The sequence below is a fragment of the Salvelinus namaycush genome, chromosome 28, assembly GCF_016432855.1.
Source record: "Salvelinus namaycush isolate Seneca chromosome 28, SaNama_1.0, whole genome shotgun sequence".
Classification (NCBI taxonomy): Eukaryota; Metazoa; Chordata; class Actinopteri; order Salmoniformes; family Salmonidae; genus Salvelinus; species Salvelinus namaycush.
Window position 1 is genome coordinate 42,571,314 of NC_052334.1, and position 19,294 is coordinate 42,590,607.

The following is a 19,294-nucleotide window of genomic DNA, read 5'->3' on the forward strand; positions in this document are numbered from 1 at the left end:
AAAGGATGCCCTGTCTAACCAGTGTCTCCACCCCTCAAGGGCCCACTTGACTGCCAAGAGCTCCCGGTTGCCTACATCGTAGTTGCGTTGCGGTTGCGGTTCCACTAGTTGTGGTTCCACTGGTGAGAACCGCTTGGAAAGAAAGGCACATGGGCGCATTCTCTTGTCCCCCTCGTTCCACTGTGAAAAGACCGCCCCTGCTCCGGTGTCCGAGGCGTCCACCTATACCTCGAAGGGATGAGTAGGTTGAACGAGGATGGGTCCGGAGGTGAAACGTCCCTTGCGCTCTATCAATGCCCTGTCAGCCTCGGGGGTCCAGCCAAAATGGGTCTGGGACTTGTGGGTTAGGGCCGTGAGAGGCGCTGCCACTGCACCAAAGTTCTGTATAAAACGCCTGTAAATATTGGCAAACCTGAGGAACTGCTGGACTTGTTTGAGTGAGGCGGGACGGGTCCAGTCAGTGACCACCCTAATGGGTCCATTTGGATGCCGGAAGTACAGAAAATGTGGCCCAGGAAAGAGACTTTGGATACATGGAACTCACACTTCTCAATCTTGATGTGTAGTTGGCTCTGCATGAGGCACCTGAGGACTTGGCGGACGTGCAGAATGTGTTCCGGAAGGGTCTTGGAGAAGACCAGGATGTTCGTAGAATTAAACAATGACAAACCGATTCAACATATCCCTAAGAGTGTCATTGACCAATGCTTGTAAGACTGCCGGTGAGTTCGATAATCCGAATGGCATGACTAAATACTCAGTGGACACTAGGGGTGTTAAAGGCAGTTTTCCATTCATCTCCCTCCCTGATTCTCACAAGATTGTCAGCATTGCGGAGGTCCAGTTTGGTGAAGAATTGGGCCCCCTGGGCCAGCTCCAAGGTGGCGGAGATCCGGGGTAGGGGGTAACGGTTCTTAATCGTGATCCTGTTCAGCCCTCGGTAGTCGATGCAGGGATGCAGACCTCCATACTTCTTTCCCACGAAGAAGAAACCTGCACAAGCTGTGGATTTTGAGGAGCAAATGAAATCTGCCTCCAGCAACTCCTGGATGTAATTGTCCATGACTGCAGCTTCAGGGATCGAGAGGGAGTAAAGACGGCACAGGGGAGGGGTGGAGCCGGGTAGGAGTTCTATGGCGCAGTCTTATGGACAATGATGAAGGAGGGTGGCGGCTTGCCTCTTACTGAAGGCCTCCCGGAGGTCGAAGTATTCAGTAGGGAGAGAGGACAAGTCTTGGTCTTCAATGGAGGCAGGGGGACGCGACGTGGCTGTAGGTGGGGGTCTTAGACATTTATTCTGGCAAATCTTACCCCAGTCTAGTAGGTGCCCCATGCATCAGGAGAGTAGTGGGTTATGTAGCGCTAGTCAGGTGTACCCTAGGATAAGGGGGTTCTCGGGAGCCGTGATCAAAAGAAAACTAAGAGTCACCCCAACCTGCAGTAGAATGGGAACCATGACAACTGTCATCCATTGCCAAGCTGATCTGACCCGTTCGAATCCTCACAGGACAGTCATGACAACGTTATTCCAACCAGACCTCATTTTTATGTTTGTAACATCAACCAATTTCGCCAGCTGAGATGAGAGTCCTCATTTCAAGTAGACATATGATATTATTAATTCTCCAGAATTAGACAGAATCCACTCGGCGACAATGTTGCCATTCGTCAGTAGGGTTTGGCAGCCACAGTGGCCTTTCCTGTCACCTCTTTGCCTTTTCCTCCCCACATACATCATTCCTCAGAGCTAGCACAGAGCCGTGGGCGATTGGGATAACAAAACCCGCTGACTCCCCTATTTGTCTTGCACCTCCCGCTTTGTCTCGCACCTCCCGCGTTTTCAGAATCTGACAAGCGTGATTAAGGCAGACCAACTGCGGTCAGCTCGGAGGCACGTGTCTGCCTTGCCACAGTCAGTTGCTCTGTGAACTGAAGTCAAAGGTAGAGATCTGCTTTGGTTTTCAACATGGCCTCCTCAAACTCAAGGGATACAGGAAGTCTCAGCTGAGACAGGTAAATACCTAGCTCCAAATTCTGGAGGACGGTCGATGGTGCTAATGATACATGGCTGTGGACTACAGCCATACGAGTTATACAGCTATGTCTCAAGGCGAGGTGTGATAATGAGGTGTAGGTTATTGTCTAGAAATCATGTTTCGTTTTCTAATCAAGTTGTGGAGTTGTCAGGTCTTCACAGTAAGCAACCAGGGAGTCAGAATCACATAATTGCCACTGTCAACCTACCTAAACACTCAAGGCCATAAAAAGCCCATATTATTATACTTCAATAACTGTATACAAAAGAGCTCACATATGACCCCCCCATAATACACGCAAAACACTGGCGTATAGTTCTTATTTCTACTATACTCTTGACTAAGATTGTCGTTCTCATTAAACTCACGTTGAGCCTTAGCAAGCCTTTTCACTCTGTCTAATGGTAGGGAAAAGCATTAACTGCCATGGTGATTACATGAGGTGGTGTTTTGTTACTCACTGTATGTAAGTGAGGCTTTCTAGCCAAGCGTTGGGAGAAATAAAGACCTAACACAAGAGGCAGTCAGCGCTGAGATGTTTTTCTGAACATAATTGAAGGTCATTGTGCGAAGAAAGTCATTATTTGCAGATATACCCTACTGTGCTAACAGGTGGGGGGAAAGCATAGGGATATGTCCCAAATGGCAGCCTATTCCCTATATAGTGCACTATATAGGGCTTAGGGTGACATTTGGGATGCAGACCAGGTCTACAGTTAGCTGGCTGTACATTTGATCACACAGTTAGACATAAGATTGTTATCTTTCTAAAGACATCTATTGGAGGTATTTTTGTAATTTGCATTTACACTATGACACATACATCGTTATATTCCTACACCACCTGGTTTTTATTCAATTGAAAGTGTAGAACTCACTGTCTGTGGTGTTTCTTTGGTGTGTACTCATACTCTCAGGTTCTCAGGCCTACCTTAATCTTATATTGTCTCACACAAATCAAGGGCAAACTATGGTACAGTACACGGACGCAGCATCCGCGATAATATCGCTCTTTCTTTCTTCCCTATGAAAATGGAAAAAGTGATCCCCATCAGCAAGCTTCCTGCTTTTCTTTTTGTTCTCCCTTTATCTACGATCATCAGCTTCCGACGATGAACTCAGAGCGAGTTGTCCGTTTTTACAAGGTTGCATTCCAAATGTCACCCTAGTCCCTATGGGCCCTGGTCAAAACTAGTGCACTACTTAGGGAATAGGGTGCCATTTGCGACTCATTCAAGTCTGTCTGCTGATGCTTCTGTTTTACAATTTGCATAGATATGCAAATTCCCCCCAGCTACCATCTCAATGCTCCCGACTGATGTCCATGGTATCATGGTGACATCACACATTTGTCAGAAATCCTATCCCCTGTGCCACCCTACTGTATGTGGTCCTTGTCCTGTGGTAACGTCGCCGTATGCAAAACGCGACAGTCAGAGTTTACGTGATTTGTAATAAGTTGGGTCAAAGATGGGATTCAGATATTCATGGCTAGAGTTATGGATTATCCTTGTGTTGTACTTTGTCACAGACTTTACAATGTTGATGACACAAAAAAATGACCTACTTCTATTTTCAGAGCTTGATTGTTTTACACTGTCAGAACTGCACAAAATCGTAAAATCGATCAACATGACAAGCGTTATATGTTCAGTATGAAGAGGAGGCAGTTTTTACAACAACAATGTTTTGAACACCAACCTCTACGTCGATCTGAACGTACCTGTGGAGCCTCATACGAGGCTCTGCATCAAAGCGAGGCTCTGCATCAAAGCGTTGAACCCAAAGAAACCACCAAAACATCCCTTTGTGTGCTCCTACCACTTCTTTGACCAGAAGCCTACGGTGGAGCAACTTTACCTAGAAAAATTGTTTGGCTACGATGCCCCACTCGTGAAGACGCATCGTGCGTTGGTCAGGCAGTCATCAGTGACAGGTAAGCCAAACGCTTGAGCAGTTTTTCTGCTCTCATTTTGTGTCTCCCTCTTGCTCTTGCATCTAAGCACAGTCTCATAATAGCGCCATTTATTTCCTATACAACTCAACAACAAAAAATCCCATTTGATATATACTGTACTTAATTATTATGATTATTAAATATTATTAGGAGCATTCATGCAGTATGGTGTTTCATGTTTTTGTTTAACAAGCCATACTAATTTATTAACAGATGACACAACAGGCTCAAGTGTTCACCAAATTGAAAATGGGGATTGACCAACACAGATAGAGGGAATGGATATGCCTTCGGAGAAGGATGCCCAAACTCAATGGGAAGACCCATCTCTAAGTGATCACAACTACAGCTCAGGCGATCATATGAAGCCCACTACCTGTGAGGCAGGGACACAGTGCCCAGCAGCACCTCTCTACAAAACCCTGCTGAGGAACGAAGCACTCTGTCGACTGCATACAGGCTTGTCTCATGCTGCCTTTTCTACCCTTGCGGAACATCTTCTATCCCTCTACAAAGGCAGCTTTCTGTTAGACCTGACAGACCAACTCTTGATGACACTGATGAAGCTGTAGCTCAACTTGCTGCAGCAGGACTTGGGCAGAAAGTTTTGGTGTTTCCTAGAGTATTGTCAGTCGAGTGATTAGTTATTGGATTGGCATGATGGAAGAGAATCTGAGTACATTCCATGGTTGCCAAGGGAGACCATTCATGCTACATTGCCACAATGTTTTAAAGACCACTAGCCAGGAACAACCTGCATTATTGACTGCTCAGAAACTGCTTTACAGAAAAGCAAGAATCTGGATTCAAGGGGGAGTCATTCAGCCATTACTACGCCCAGAACACTATCAAATACCTGGTGGCCATTGCACCTTGTGGTCTAGTGATGTTCATCTCCTCAGCATATGGAGGTAGTTGTAGCGTCAAATATATAACATCGGATTCTGGGTTCCTGGAGTACCTCAGTCCAGGTGATGAGGTCATGGCTGACCGGGGCTTTACAATCCGTGATCTGCTACACGAGAGCAAGGTCACATTAACAATTCCCGCCTTCACAAAGAGGCACACATCTGTCAGAGGAAGACACCACATGTACAAGATGGATAACTAACGTGAGGGTTCATGTGGAACGCGTAATTCAGCGTCCTGCGGCTGGAACTGCGCGTCGTGGAGGGGGTACTGTCACGTGTGCCAATCAACCTCTCATCTAAAATGGACAAAATACTTTCAATCTGTGCTGCCCTGTGTAACCTGCGTGGTGATGTCTTTAATGGAGATGCTGAATGAACTGACCAGTCAAATGCCAATCACAGGGTCGATTTCTCAATATGAATTAAAGTTGTGTTAAAAGTAACGTTAAATACATTGAAATTAATTCTATAACAACTTAATTATTTGTTTCACATACTCATTAATATTAACAAAAAACAAAGCCATGAAAACAATTTCCACAATACTGTGACTGTTGATGCATTAAGTCAGGCATTTTAACAATTTGTTAATAGTATCTGCAAACAGGAGAGACATCGGACTACATACTTCTACAGAGTTGCATATATTTGTCACTCAGTGACAATCTGCCTGACTGATACTCCTCAACAATAAATGGCAGCATGTGTGTTGAGTAGAATGCCTTCAACCTCAGGACAGCCTCAGCACAGAACTGTGCATCATAGGGAGCAGGGACGACAACTTGCTGGGACGGAGTCCAGATGAGCATCTTACTTTCTCTCAGTCCTGTGCAAAACATACCAATTTGCACCTGCATGTTGTAGCCACGTGGTTGCAGTTGGGGTGTACCCTCCACCACCTTCACAGGGAGGGAAGCTAAAGTCATTCCACTACTGTCACGTGTGCTCCCTCTCCGGCCTCTAGGTCACCAGGCTGCTCGTTATGGCGCACACCTGTCACCATTGTTTCGCGCACCTGCGCGTCATCACTCACCTGAACTCCATCACCTCCCTGATTACCTTCCCTATATATGTCACTCATTTTGGTTCCTTCCCCAGACATTATTGTTTCAGTTTCAAGTCTGTGCGTTGTTCGTGTTTCGTTTATTGATTAAATCACTCACTCCCTGAGCGTGCTTCCTGACTCTCAGCGCACTTCAACACTGACAACGGTGCCTCTGTGGTCTACAGAGTATCCACAGTCTTCCATCCACTGGGAGCCCATCAGCTCATTATCCTCAAATACATTGAAATGGTACTGCCACAAATAAATATTAATTTCAGTTCATTTTGACCTGGGATGCTACTGGCTGTGATGTTATTGTCGGTTCAGCATTAACACACTTATAGAGCAGAGTCCCCATAGGCAGATTCAGGTGTCATTCAAAAATACCAATCCTTTTCCCTCCTCCTGGTGAAGCCATTTGTGTGTGTTCCCAAATGTGAGCCATGTTTTGTTTTTTGTTTTTTTGTTAAGATGTGTTAAAGATGCACGTTTTTTAATTGTTAGCTAGCCACCGCTCTGAGGTAATTCGCTAGCATTGACAGAAGTTGTGAAACGGAAAGACAAACACAATTGCGTTTGAATGGAACTGGGTCAAGTGGGCGGGGCTACATAAGGCGAGAACTAAAAAATTTAACAAATTCTAGTTATCGTCTTTGAGTGTGGATTGTATTATTTTACATACTGGATGGACTGGTTACCTTATGCTATGCTCCAAACTTTATATCCATGAGTCTTTTGAATAGCCTAGTAATAGGGCATTTTTTAATATTTTCATAATTTATATGCTGACATTACCTATTATCTCACTATTGTGCGTTTCCATCTCCTCCTCTCTCCTTCATTTCTTTCTCAAGCGTGCAGAAATAGGGGCTGTCAACAGTTTTATTAAATATGTTTCGTTGTGAAAACATGTTAGTATCGATGTTCCCGAACAGATTTCACTGGGTTTCCCAAATGAAGCACTGGGTAGCTGCAGGAACATGGTTGGAGAGCCCATGGCATATCATGGAATATCACCTGTCACACAGCGAGAGGCTGCATGCTCCTCAAACAGTGGTTGATGCATGAAGTGAAATACGTGTTCTTATAAGCCCAGACATTTCTTTATGCTATCCCGTGGGAAAGTTTTGATGGTTGCTACTAAAAAGAGGAGGATCCTAGCTGCTACTGTATTTGTTTCTCTGCTGCAGCACTATAAAACCTGAGTAGCCTACCCGGCTTAAAAACAAAATCTGGGAAAGCAACCTCCATTCGCTAATCGATTGCATATGGATGTCTTCTTACCCCCGCCCTTGTGCCTGCCCATTTGATATTAGTAAAGACAACATCAAATTGATGGGTGAAAATATGATCACTTGATGAGAGAACAGCGTGTGCCGCCTGAGGCAAGGAACAGAGCGCACGCTTTTTCACTCGACTTTTTCAAATAGTCAATAGACTATCGTCGCATCACGCAGCCCATGTACTGAATGTTTTGATTTCTAAGACATTCTAAGGTTTGTATCGTTCCTAACTAAATTCGCCAAAAAACGTAGCATATAGGACCTGTTTCAAATTATCACTTTTATGCTCAACATAGCCACTTCATATGCACACTTGCATATGGGAAAAATGCCCTTTTTATTTTATTCAGTTCAATTATATTATTCTTACTATAGAATAATTTAATTAATTTGCATTCATTTGCATGACAAAATGTCATGACTGCCCCAGCCACACTCCTACTAAACTATGCCTCCAGTCTTCTGATCTGACCCGCTGGGTCATATCTCAATAACTCAGTACCAAAAACCCAGCATCAACAACCCAACCGTGCTCGTTTTAAAGAAAACAACCGAACCAATTTGACCCAAAGCCTGCAACCCAGCAGTTGGGTCAACCAAACAACCCAGCAGACACTTCTATGCTGTACAGTTGTAGGGCTATTCAGTGATGATCCTGGAGGGCCGAAACATTTCACTTTTTCTTTCTCCCTGGTAGTTCCTTGATCCTTGACTGGAAGTTGACAGCTTTTGTACAGTATCTGTTGGAAGAAATGCAGTTTGGATCTCTTCTCCTATACATTTTCTTCAGTTACCCTGCTGGTTTGAATTTTTTAGGGTGAAAAACCCAGCAGCATTGCAGTTCTTGACACATTCAAATCAATTTGTGTTTGTCACATGTGCCGAATACAACAGGTGTAGACCTTACTGTGAAATGCTCACTTACAAGCCCTTAACCGACGATGCAGTTAAAGAAATAGAGCTAAGAAAATATTTACTAAATAAACTAAAGTTTTAAAAAATTATCAAGAAGTAACAGAAGAAAATGACATAACAATAACGAGGCTATACACCAGGGGGTACCGGTATCGAGTCAATGTGCGGGGTACATGTTAGTCGAGGTAATTTGTGAAGTGACTATGCATAGATAATAAACAGCGAGTAGCAGCAGTGTAAAAACAGAGTAAATAGTCCGGGTGGCCATTTGATGAATTGTTCAGCAGTAAAATGGCTTGGGGGTAGAAGCTGTTAAGGAGCCTTTTGGTCCTAGACTTGGCGCTCCAGTCCCTCTTGCCGTGTGTTAGCAGAGAGAACAGTTTATGACTTGGGTAACTAGAGCCTTTGACAAACTGGTACGCCTATCATACCCCGTTCACAGGCACTTAAATATTTTGTCTTGCCCATTCACCCTCTGATAGGCACTCATACACAATCCATGTCTCAATTGGCTCGAGGCTTGAAAATCCTTCTTTATCATGGCTCCTCCCTTTCATCTACACTGATTTGAAGTGGATTTAAGAAGTGACATCAATAAGGGATCATAGCTTTCCCCTGGATTCACCTGGTCAATATATGTCATTAAAAGAGTATGTTCCCAATGTTTTTTACACTCAGTGTATGTGATCTGGCGGTGGCAGCAGTACCGCAAGACTAACCTCCAGCACTCATTGCTCTGTGTTTCTATCTCTCTATGATTTTTCTAGATTCCTTCCCGTTCCACAACAACATGGGAGCATATCATATGTAAAAGTACATGTGTGTGTATATCTATGCAAACTACACTTTTCTGTTGTAAATAGTACATGGTAGCAGTTTTGTTTACGGTGTCCATTTCATGACACCCTCAAGCCTCAACCATGTCATTGTGATGATGATTCATTTCTCTCTGTTGACAGATGCGTTTCTGTCTCTCTCTCTTCGCTTCTCTCCAGATCTCTCCCCTTTCCACAACATCCCCCTCCAGGGCCAGTACCATTGTCACCACGGCCCGGGGGTCCCACTGGGACAGTTGTGTGACTTCACGATGGACTGCCCACTCGGCGACGACGAAGGGGACATGTGCAGTGAGTACAGCTTATCTATTCTGAACCAAAATATAAACATGCAACAATTACAACGTTTTTACAGAGTTACAATTCATATAAGGAAATAAGACAATTTGAATACATAAATTAGGCCCTAATCTATTGATTACACATGACTGGGCAGGGGTGCAGCCATGGGTGGGCTGCACCCCACCCACTGGGGAGCCAGGCCCAGCCAATCAGAATGATTTATTTTGCAACAAAAAGGCTTTATGAACATTCAATTGAACAAATGAACATTAAATTCTCTGGCAACAGCTCTGGTGGACCTTCCTGCAGTCAGCATGCCAACTTTATGCTCCCTCAAAACTGGAGACATATGTGGCATTGTGTTGTGTGACAAAACTGCACATTTTAAAGTGTGCTTTTATTGTCCCCGGCACAAGGTGCACCTGTTACTGATCATGCTGTTTAATCAGCATCTTGATATGCCACACTTGTCAGTTGGATGGATTATCTTGGCAAAGGAGAAATGCTCACTAACAGTGATGTAAACAAATGTGTGCACAACGTTTGAGAGAAATGAGCTTTTTGTGCGTATTTCTGGGATTATTTTTTTTCAGCTCATGAAACATGGCACCAACACTTTACATGTTGTGTTTATATTTTTTGCTCAGTGTACTTCACCATTGGACTGGGTCTGTTGTGGGTGATGGAGGTTGAAGGCTGTTTGTGTGGGTGGGGGTAGGTGGATGGGGGGGGCATATCGCGTGCGCCGAGTCATCTTCAACCTTGGTAGAGCGGCAAAATAGATCAACCACGGGCAGAGCTCCTTTAATGAAGATGTTGTGCCCCGACTGCCTGCCATTACACAGCTATGGCTATGTACCAAATGGCAGCCTTTTCACTATATAGTGCACTATTTTTGACCACAGCCCTATACAGTGACATTTGGGACGTAAGCCCACAACTACGGCTGCCTGAACTTACTTGACAGAGGCACTGCAGAGCGCCGTCAGAGCATACATGTTTCCCACGCCGATACCATACGTCACTAGCATTTCTCACCCTTAGAATGTTTCTGCGGTTCTTAACAGTTTTATGCCAATGTTGGATTGGCTGGACGTCTGTGTGCAGGGGCATCATGCCCATTGAAATGCACAGGCCACAGTTCTTTTAAATTGTACAATATAGAAGATAATGCATCTTTAAGTCATGATGAATTAAAATAGGTTTAATTTGGCCATCAATGCACCCTCAAAAGAATTAGGTACATGACGTGTGTGTATGTGTTTGTATGTGTGTTTGTGTGATGCGTAAACGTGTGTGTATGTACGTGTGTGCGTGCGTATGTGTGCAATTCATTATGCATGTATAGTACCAGTCAAGAGTTTGGACACACCTACTCATTCAAGGTTTTTTCTTTATTTTTACTATTTTCTACATTGTGGAATAATAGTGAAGACATCGAAACGATGAAAAAACACATATGGAATCATGTAGTAAAATAAGTGTTAAAACGTATAAAAAATATATTTTATATTTGAGATTCTTCAAAGTAGCCACCCTTTGCCTTGATGAGAGCTTTGAACACTCTTGGCATACTCTCAATCAGCTTCACCTGGAATGCTTTTCCAACAGTCTTGAAGGAGTTCCCACATAAGCTGAGCACTTGTCGACTGCTTTTCCTTCACTCTGCGGTCCAACTCATCCCAAACCATCTCAAGTGGTTTGAGGTCGGGTGATTGTGGAGGCCATCAATCTCCTTCGTGGTCAAATAGCCCTTACACAGCCTGTTGAAAGACAAATGATAGTCCCACTAAGCGCAAACCAGATGTGATGGCATATTGCTGCAGAATTCTGTGGTAGCCATGCTGGTCAAGTGTGCCTTGAATTCTAAATAAATCAAAGGCAGTGTCACCAGCAAAGAACCCTACACCATCTCACCTCCTCCTCCATGCTTCATGGTGGGAACCACACATGCAGAGATCACCTGTTCATCTACTATGCGTCCCATGAAGACACGGCGGTTGGAACCAAAAATCTCAAAGTTGGACTCATCAGACCAAAGGACAGATTTCCACCGGTCTAATGTCCTTTGCTCATGTTTTTTTTTAGCCCAAGCAATTCCCTTCTTCCTTATTGGTGTCCTTTAGTAGTGGTTTCTTTGCCGCAATTCGACCATGAAGGCCTGATTCACACAATCTCCTCTGAACAGTTGAGGTTGAGGTGTGTCTGTTACTGTCACGACTTCCGCCGAAGTCGGTTCCTCTCCTTGTTCGGGCGGCGTTCTGCGGTCGACGTCACCGGTTTTCTAGCCATCGCCGATCCACCTATTCATTTTTCCATTTGTCTTGTCTTGTTTTCCTACACACCTGGTTTCAATTCCCTCAGTATTAGACGTGTATATAACCCTCTGTTCCCCTCCATGTCTGTGTGTGGAATTGTTTGTTGTTTCGTGTATGTGCACGCTAGACTGGTTTGCGCTGGGTTATGTTAACCCATATTGTGTTTTGTGTTCTTAGTGCCGTGTGTTTTGTTCGCCGAAATAAAAGGCTCCTTTGGCTACCCAACTTCTGCTCTCCTGTGCCTGACTCCCTTACAGCCAGTTACGCATACCTAACAGTTACTTGAACTATGTGAAGCATTTCTGAGACTTGTAACTCTAATGAACTTATCCTCTGCAAATCCTGGTTGAAGACAGCAGAGGTGTATTTAGAGGGCAAGTTGGTCAGGATGAAATCTATGAGGTTACGGATTTAGGGTTGTACTTGGTAGGTTCCTTGATAATTTGTGTGAGTTTGAGGGCATCTAGATTGTAGGACGGCCAGGGTGTTAAGCATATCCCAGTTTACGTCACCTAACAGTACAAACTCTGAAGATAGATGGGGGGCAATTAATTCACATATGGTTTCCAGGGCACAGCTTGGGAATGACAGGGGTCTATAACAAGCGGCAACGGTGAGAGACTTGTGTCTGGAAAGGTGGATTTTAAAAAGTAGAAGCTCGAATTGTTTGGGCACAGACCTGGATAGTATGACAGAACTCTGCAGGCTATCCCTGCAGTAGATTGTAACTCCGCCCCCTTTAGCAGTTCTATCTTGTTGTAAAATGTTGTAGTTCGGGATGAAAAATTCTGAATTTTTGGTGGCCTTCCTAAGCCAGGATTCAGACACGGCTAGGACATCAGGTTTGGCGGAGTGTGCTAAAGCAGTGAATTTAACAAGCTTAGGGAGGAGGCTTCTGATGTTAACATGCATGAAACCAAGGCTTTTACGGTTACAGAAGTCAATAAATGAGAGCACCTGGGGAATAGGAGTGGTGCTGGGGGCTGCAGGGCCTGGGTTAACCTCTACATCACCAGAGGAACAGAGGAGGAGTAGGATAAGAGTACGGCTAAAGGCTATAAGAACTGGCCGTCTAGTGCGTTCGGAACAGAGAGTAAAAGGAGCAGATTTCTTGGCATGGAAGAATAGATTCAAGGCATAATGTACAGACAAGGGTATGGTAGGATGTGAGTACAGTGGAGGTCAACCTAGGCATTGAGTGACGATGTGAGAGGTTTTGTCTCTAGAGGCACCAGTTAAGCCAGGTGAGGTCTCTGCATGTGTGAGGGGTGGGACATCTAAGGCATGTTGGGCATTTCTGGAGGCTCTACAGTGAAATAAGACAATAATAACTACCCAAAACAGCAATAGACAAGGCATATTCACATTAGAGAGAGGCATGTGTAGCCGAGTGATCATAGGGTCCAATGAGCAGCAATAGGTGAGTCAGGGAGCTGTTCAGTAGTCGCTACTATACTAGGCGCTCTGAAGACACGGCGATTCAGACAGCTAGCGGGTCGCGGCTAGCAGATGGGCCTTCGGCGACGTAGAGCCTGTTGAAACCACCTCGGACCAATAAGTCGGCAGACCAGACCATGGATCGGCGGGACTCTGTGTCGGCAATAAAGGGTCCAGGCCAATGGGCAAATGAGGCATTGTAGCCCAAGAATTAGCTGGTAGACCTCTTCGGCAAGCCGGGAGATGGGCCTAGCTCGAGGCTATCTCAAGGCTAACTGGTGCATGCTTCGGGACAGAGGCGTTAGCCAGCATTAGCCACTCGAATGCAGCTAGCTAGCTGCGATGATCTGGTGTAATGGACCAGGGCTTGCGGAAAGAATCCGGTGAAGAGGTAGAGAAAAAGCAGTCCGATATGCTCTGGGTTGGTGTCGCGCTATGCAGACTGGCAGGTATTGACCGAGCTGAAGCTGGCTGGTGTCCGAGTTAACTTCTACTTGGTCACAATCCCGGATCCGGGAGCACCCCATCAGTAAAAAAGCTGACTAGCATAGCCTAGCATAGCGTCACAAGTAAATACTAGCATCTAAATATCATTAAATCACAAGTCCAAGACACCAGATGAAAGATACACATCTTGTGAATCCAGCCATCATTTCTGATTTTTAAAATGTTTTACAGGGAAGACACAATATGTATTTCTATTAGCTAACCACGATAGCAAAAGACACAACTTTTTTTTTCCAGCATAGGTAGCTATCACAATTTCGACCAAATAAAGATATAAATAGTCACTAACCAAGAAACAACTTCATCAGATGACAGTCTGATAACATATTTATTGTATAGCATATGTTTTGTTAGAAAAATGTGCATATTTCAGGTATAAATCATAGTTTTACATTGCAGCCACCATCACAACTCTCACCAAAGCAACTAGAATAACTACAGAGACCAACGTGAATTACCTAAATACTCATCATAAAACATTTCTGAAAAATACACAGCGTACAGCAAATGAAAGACAAAGATCTTGTGAATCCAGCCAATATTTCAGATTTTTTAAGTGTTTTACAGCGAAAACACAATATAGCATTATATTAGCTTACTACAATAGCCAACCACACAACAGCATTGATTCAAGCCAACAATAGCGATAACGAATAAACCAGCAAAAGATATTAAGTTTTTCACTAACCTTCTCAAACTTCTTCAGATGACAGTCCTATAACATCATATTACACAATACATATAGAGTTTGTTCGAAAATGTGCATATTTAGCGGCACAAATCGTGGTTATACAATGAGAATAGTAGCCAAGCTGCCAACAAAATGTCGGGAGAAATCTTGGGAGAGGCACCTAATCTAATCAGTAACTAATCATAAACTTGACTAAAAAATACAGGTTGGACAGCAAATGAAAGATACATTAGTTCTTAATGCAACCGCTGTGTTAGATTTTTTAAATTAACGTTACTACGACATACAGCGTGCGTTAAAGCGAGACCGCACCGAAATTAATGGCGGAATAGTAGTTGGACATTTTTCAACAGAACAACGAATTAACATCATAAATACATCTTACTTTTTGATGAGCCCCCATCAGAATCTTGGGCAAGTTGTCCTTTGTCCAAAGGAATCGTTGCTCGGTTGTAGATTGTCGCCTTCAACTTTGGAATTAGCAGTAAACATTAGCCATGTGGCGAAGACGTGTCCAACTCACTATAACGCAGCACTAAGAAATATCCGAAAATCGCAATATACTGATATAAACTGATATAACTCGGTTTAAAATAACAACATTATGATGTCTTTAACACCTATATCGAATAAAATCAGAGCCGGATATATCTAAGGCCTATAACGGGAGCTTTCCAGAACGCAATCCTGAGGTCTGTCTTGCGTCATGGCGAATGTTGAAAAGACTGCACCCCACGTTCCAAGCCCATTTATATGGCCTCAGATCTGCCTAGCAACTCCATTCCAAGTCTCACTATTTGCTGACATCTAGGGGAAGGCGTATGCAGTGCATCTCGACCAATAGAAGACATGCAAATTAATAAACTGACCCCAGAACAGCCTGCCTGATTTCAGATTTCTCACTTCCTCACAGGAAAATTGCTCCAACTTGAGTTCTGTTTTACTCACAGATATAATTCAAACGGTTTTAGAAACTAGAGAGTGTTTTCTATCCAATAGTAATAATAATATGCATATTGTACGAGCAAGAATTGAGTACGAGGCAGTTTAATTTGGGAATGAAATTTTTACAAAGTGAAAACAGCACCCCCTATTGAGAAAAGGTTAATGGTGAAGACCACTAGCAGTGGCTAACTGACTACCAGCTAGTAGCTAGTTAGCTGGCTAGCTTCTGATGGGTGTTCCGATTCTAAAGTTTAAAAATAGCAGATCTGTACCACATTGGGTGAGGCAGGTATTCAGTTCATGCTTTGGATTTGATTGGGGCAAACAACACTACGCTATGATCCCTACAACACATTACTACTACTCTCCATATTTTCAAGCATAGTGGTGGCTGCATCATGTGGGGAGTTTTTCAGGACAAGAAAGAAATGGATTTAAGCAGAAGCAAAGTCCTCAAGGAAAACCTGGTTCAATGTGCTTTCCACCAGACACCGGGAGATAAATTCAATTTTCAGCAGGATAATAACCTAAAACACAAGCCCAAATTAACACTGGAGTTGCTTTACCAAGAAGACAGTGATAATGTTCCTATGGCAAGACTTGAAAATGGTTGTCTAGCAATGATCAACAACCAATTTGACAGAGCTTGAAGAATTTTGAAAAGAATAATGGACAAATATTGTACAATCCAGGTGTGCAAAGGAGTATGAATACTTTCTGAAGGCACTGTATATAATTGCATGTGTGTCGCTGTACATATCTCTGTAAATACATTTTAAATGATTTCCAGGAAAAACATACAGAATGTTAATTTCCCCTAAATGAATCTCCATTCATGCACATGTATATGAAGCTGACCAGAATTAACATTAGCATGCCTATGATGGCCACTCCCCTGTGCCTATAGGTCAGCGAACCATGGGGGCTAGCGAAATAAGAGGCTAACGTGAGGGTTCAAATCCCAGGCCTGATGGCTTTTTCCCTGCTAATGATCCTAGTACCTATCAAGCTACCAATGCCAATTAGACTAGCACACTAACCCAGGGGGACGGTGTACATTTGAATGTGGCGTGTGCTGGAGATGCCCCAGAGAGACCGACCATTGCATGACAGTTGAATTAATCACTACTTAAAACATGAAATGCATGGAGATCGCTAGGCGTGGCGGCCAGAGGTTACACAGCTTGGGATTCACTGGAATTGTTGATCCCGTTGTCTTTGTACAGTGAGTGACTTGAGAGGTGTGCATAACAAATTATTTGGAAGCTCGTTACCCATCCGAAGCTCCCTCTTTGTGGCAACTTCTCTGTTGTATCTTATCTTCAAATAGTGCCAGTCAACCCTGTCAATTATGGAGTAGTTATTTGTCAGTGGTTACGATAACACTAGTTACATCATTGATCTCATTTAGTGGATTGACTCTGTTTGACATGAGAAGTGGAAAGCACTGTACATTACTCGACTTCTCATGTCATAAACAATGGATCTATTAGTCACCTGCCCTTTTCCGCTCAAATTATGTCCTGAGGATTGCAACGTGATGGTAAGCACAAAGTCTATTTGTGTCGGGAACTAGAGCTCGCTCTCCCATGGCTGGCTCTCTCCTTCCCTCCCACCTCTCCCTCTCTCCCCCTCTGTCCCATCTCTCTCTCCCCTCCCAGCTCTCTCTCTCCCCCCCTCTGTCCCATCTCTCTCTCCCTCCTATTTCTCTCTCTCTGACCCCTCTCTCTCCCTCACACACTTGCAGTTGTGCCTTGCATTTGTGCCTATCTACCCTCCCTGAGACTTTCGCGACTCCAGAGTCCCAAAACACACCGTGTTACCCTTCGGCATAACCTATTCCGTTTGATCAATCCATCATTTATCTATCATTTCAATCAAGAGGACTTTATGGTATTGATATTGAATATTGAAGATGGGGGGGTGGATTCATTTTTACAGATCCGCCTGCTAGAGGATCGAAGACTATGCTGGTCGATGTGTTTACAGTCGTAGGTCATCATTTCCACCCTCCCTTTCTCGCTCTGCCTCGCCTCTGCAGACGAGTCGCAACAGTTGAGCAGAGGCTTCACTGATCAACGATCGGTGGAAGACAGAGATGTAATTGCATTTGTGGCCACTGATGCTGATTTTGGTGGTGTGCGTTTGTGTGTGTGTCTGCATGCACGTGTGTGCGTGTGTTTGTGTGTGCATGAACGTTGCGTTCCCTTCCCTGTGAGGATCTTTGAGTCTCCTTAATTGTGTCATCCAGTGCCAATTAGTGTAGAGAGAACAAGTTACAGAAGGAACGATTTCAGCATGGGAACAAACTGCAGGAGTGGTACAGGCCCTTAAAATGCTGGAGCTAGCAGCATGCATCCTTGCTGTGATGACTACTATGTGAAACAGGTCAAATTGTCCTACTTAGAAGCCTTGGGCAAGTATCTTCCCCCTATGAAGTGGCTTTTCGGCAGCTATATATCAGTGGCGGTCGGTGCCAGTTAAGATGAGAGATTCTTTTTTTGAGCATGGCCTTATTTCTATTACAGCATATTGGATGACTGCCATTCATATTCCATTCACCCAGCTCAATGTGACATCGATGGGTTTAGGCTACTACGTGATACTTGAATGTTCCCCGTACCCACCATGAGGTTGCTACAACCTTTGAATGAAAATGTACAACGTAGCTGCACAGGTCGAGAGAATTTTGAGTAATCAAGGTGACAGACAGTGGCACATTCAACGCTGCTTTGCACACTCTTGCCTGTAGCTGATCTAGGGTGTAATCGTTAGTCCAACAGTTGCAAACGAGAGTTTCTATTGGACAAATTCAGGTATGTTTATCCCCGTTTTGTTTAGTTTGCTTCCATTTGAATACACATCTGATCACATACAAACACAGTTCACTTTCGTAGTTGCCACATACAAACAGTTCGTTGTATATATAACTCCTTCTCGCATCTATCCTACACGCTCTCCTCCTCTCAAAAAACCTTTCCGAGCCAAACCTTCATATCATGACCACTAACCGCTTCGCACAGCCTACATCGTTGCCACGTATTTGGGATTTCGTATTCATCAGGATCCCCATTAGCTGCTGCAAAAGCATCAGCTACTCTTCCTGGGGTCCACATGAATCAGAACATAATACATAATACAGAACATTATTAGTCAAAGATTGAAATACATACATTTAAAACATCACACACAGCCTACATATCAGTACATGCACACAATATCTAGGTCTAATACACAGTACAGTGCAAATTACAATATAAGATATATAAAATGGCTGTGTCGCTTCACAGTCCCCTTTGTGCAGTAAGGTGTTCTTTTATCTGTTTTTTTTTAACTGGTTGTATTGCTAGCTTGAGAAACCTAGGGTGGCAGAGAGTTCCATGTAGGCATGGCTCTATTTAATACTGTTTCCCAGCCTCTGTTCTGGACCTGGAGACTGTGAAGAGACCTCGGGTTTCATGTCTTGTGTTGTACTGATGAGTGTCTGCACTGTTTGCCTACTGCTTAACAGTTCGGTACCTTCAACACATCAACACCTCGCACAAAGACCAATACGGATGCAGTCAATCTCTCCTTAACTTTGAGCCAGGAGAGACTGACATGCATGTTACTGACACTTTCCCTCTGTGTACATAAGTGCGATACGTGCTGCTTTGTTCTGGAACAACTGCAATTGACCTATGTCCTTCTTTGCCACACATGACCACGTCACAGTCAACATAGCTACTAGAACTAGCGCTTTAGTAAACCCGCTACAATCATGCAGTACAGTGTACAGTCAGCAGCAAGTAGTTACCCGGTGGCAATACATTTATAAAACCAAACGCCTTGGAAGAGGTCCAGTGTTGGAAAGCCATAGCCAGCTAGGTAACATAGCATCCCTCTCTGTTTGAGCTGGGTGTTTGAGTAGGCTAAACTAGCTAGCTGCATTTGAAGCTAGCTAAGTAAGTGAACGTGAAAGTGTAAAAAAAATATACTACGAAATCTCTCTCGCTTCTCCTTAATTAATTAATTTGTTAAACTGTTCAACTATTGTCTTTCTCTCTCTTTGAGTAAAATACTCACCATATTGTATGCACTGTATTGCTAGCTAGCTGTAGCTTATGCTTTCAGTGCTAGATTCATTCTCTA

At 43.8% G+C, this 19,294-nt stretch overlaps 1 protein-coding gene across 1 annotated transcript in view; it reads left to right on the forward strand.

Moving 5' to 3' along the window:
- The first annotated feature begins 4,277 nt into the window (after positions 1-4,277).
- The window catches only part of alk (ALK receptor tyrosine kinase), a 140,829-nt gene continuing 125,812 nt past the window's right edge, over positions 4,278-19,294 (forward strand). The window contains exons 1-2 of the mRNA XM_038967373.1: positions 4,278-4,371; positions 9,143-9,274. Coding sequence (XP_038823301.1) covers positions 4,278-4,371; positions 9,143-9,274 — 226 coding nt within the window. The remainder of the gene's footprint in view (positions 4,372-9,142; positions 9,275-19,294) is intronic.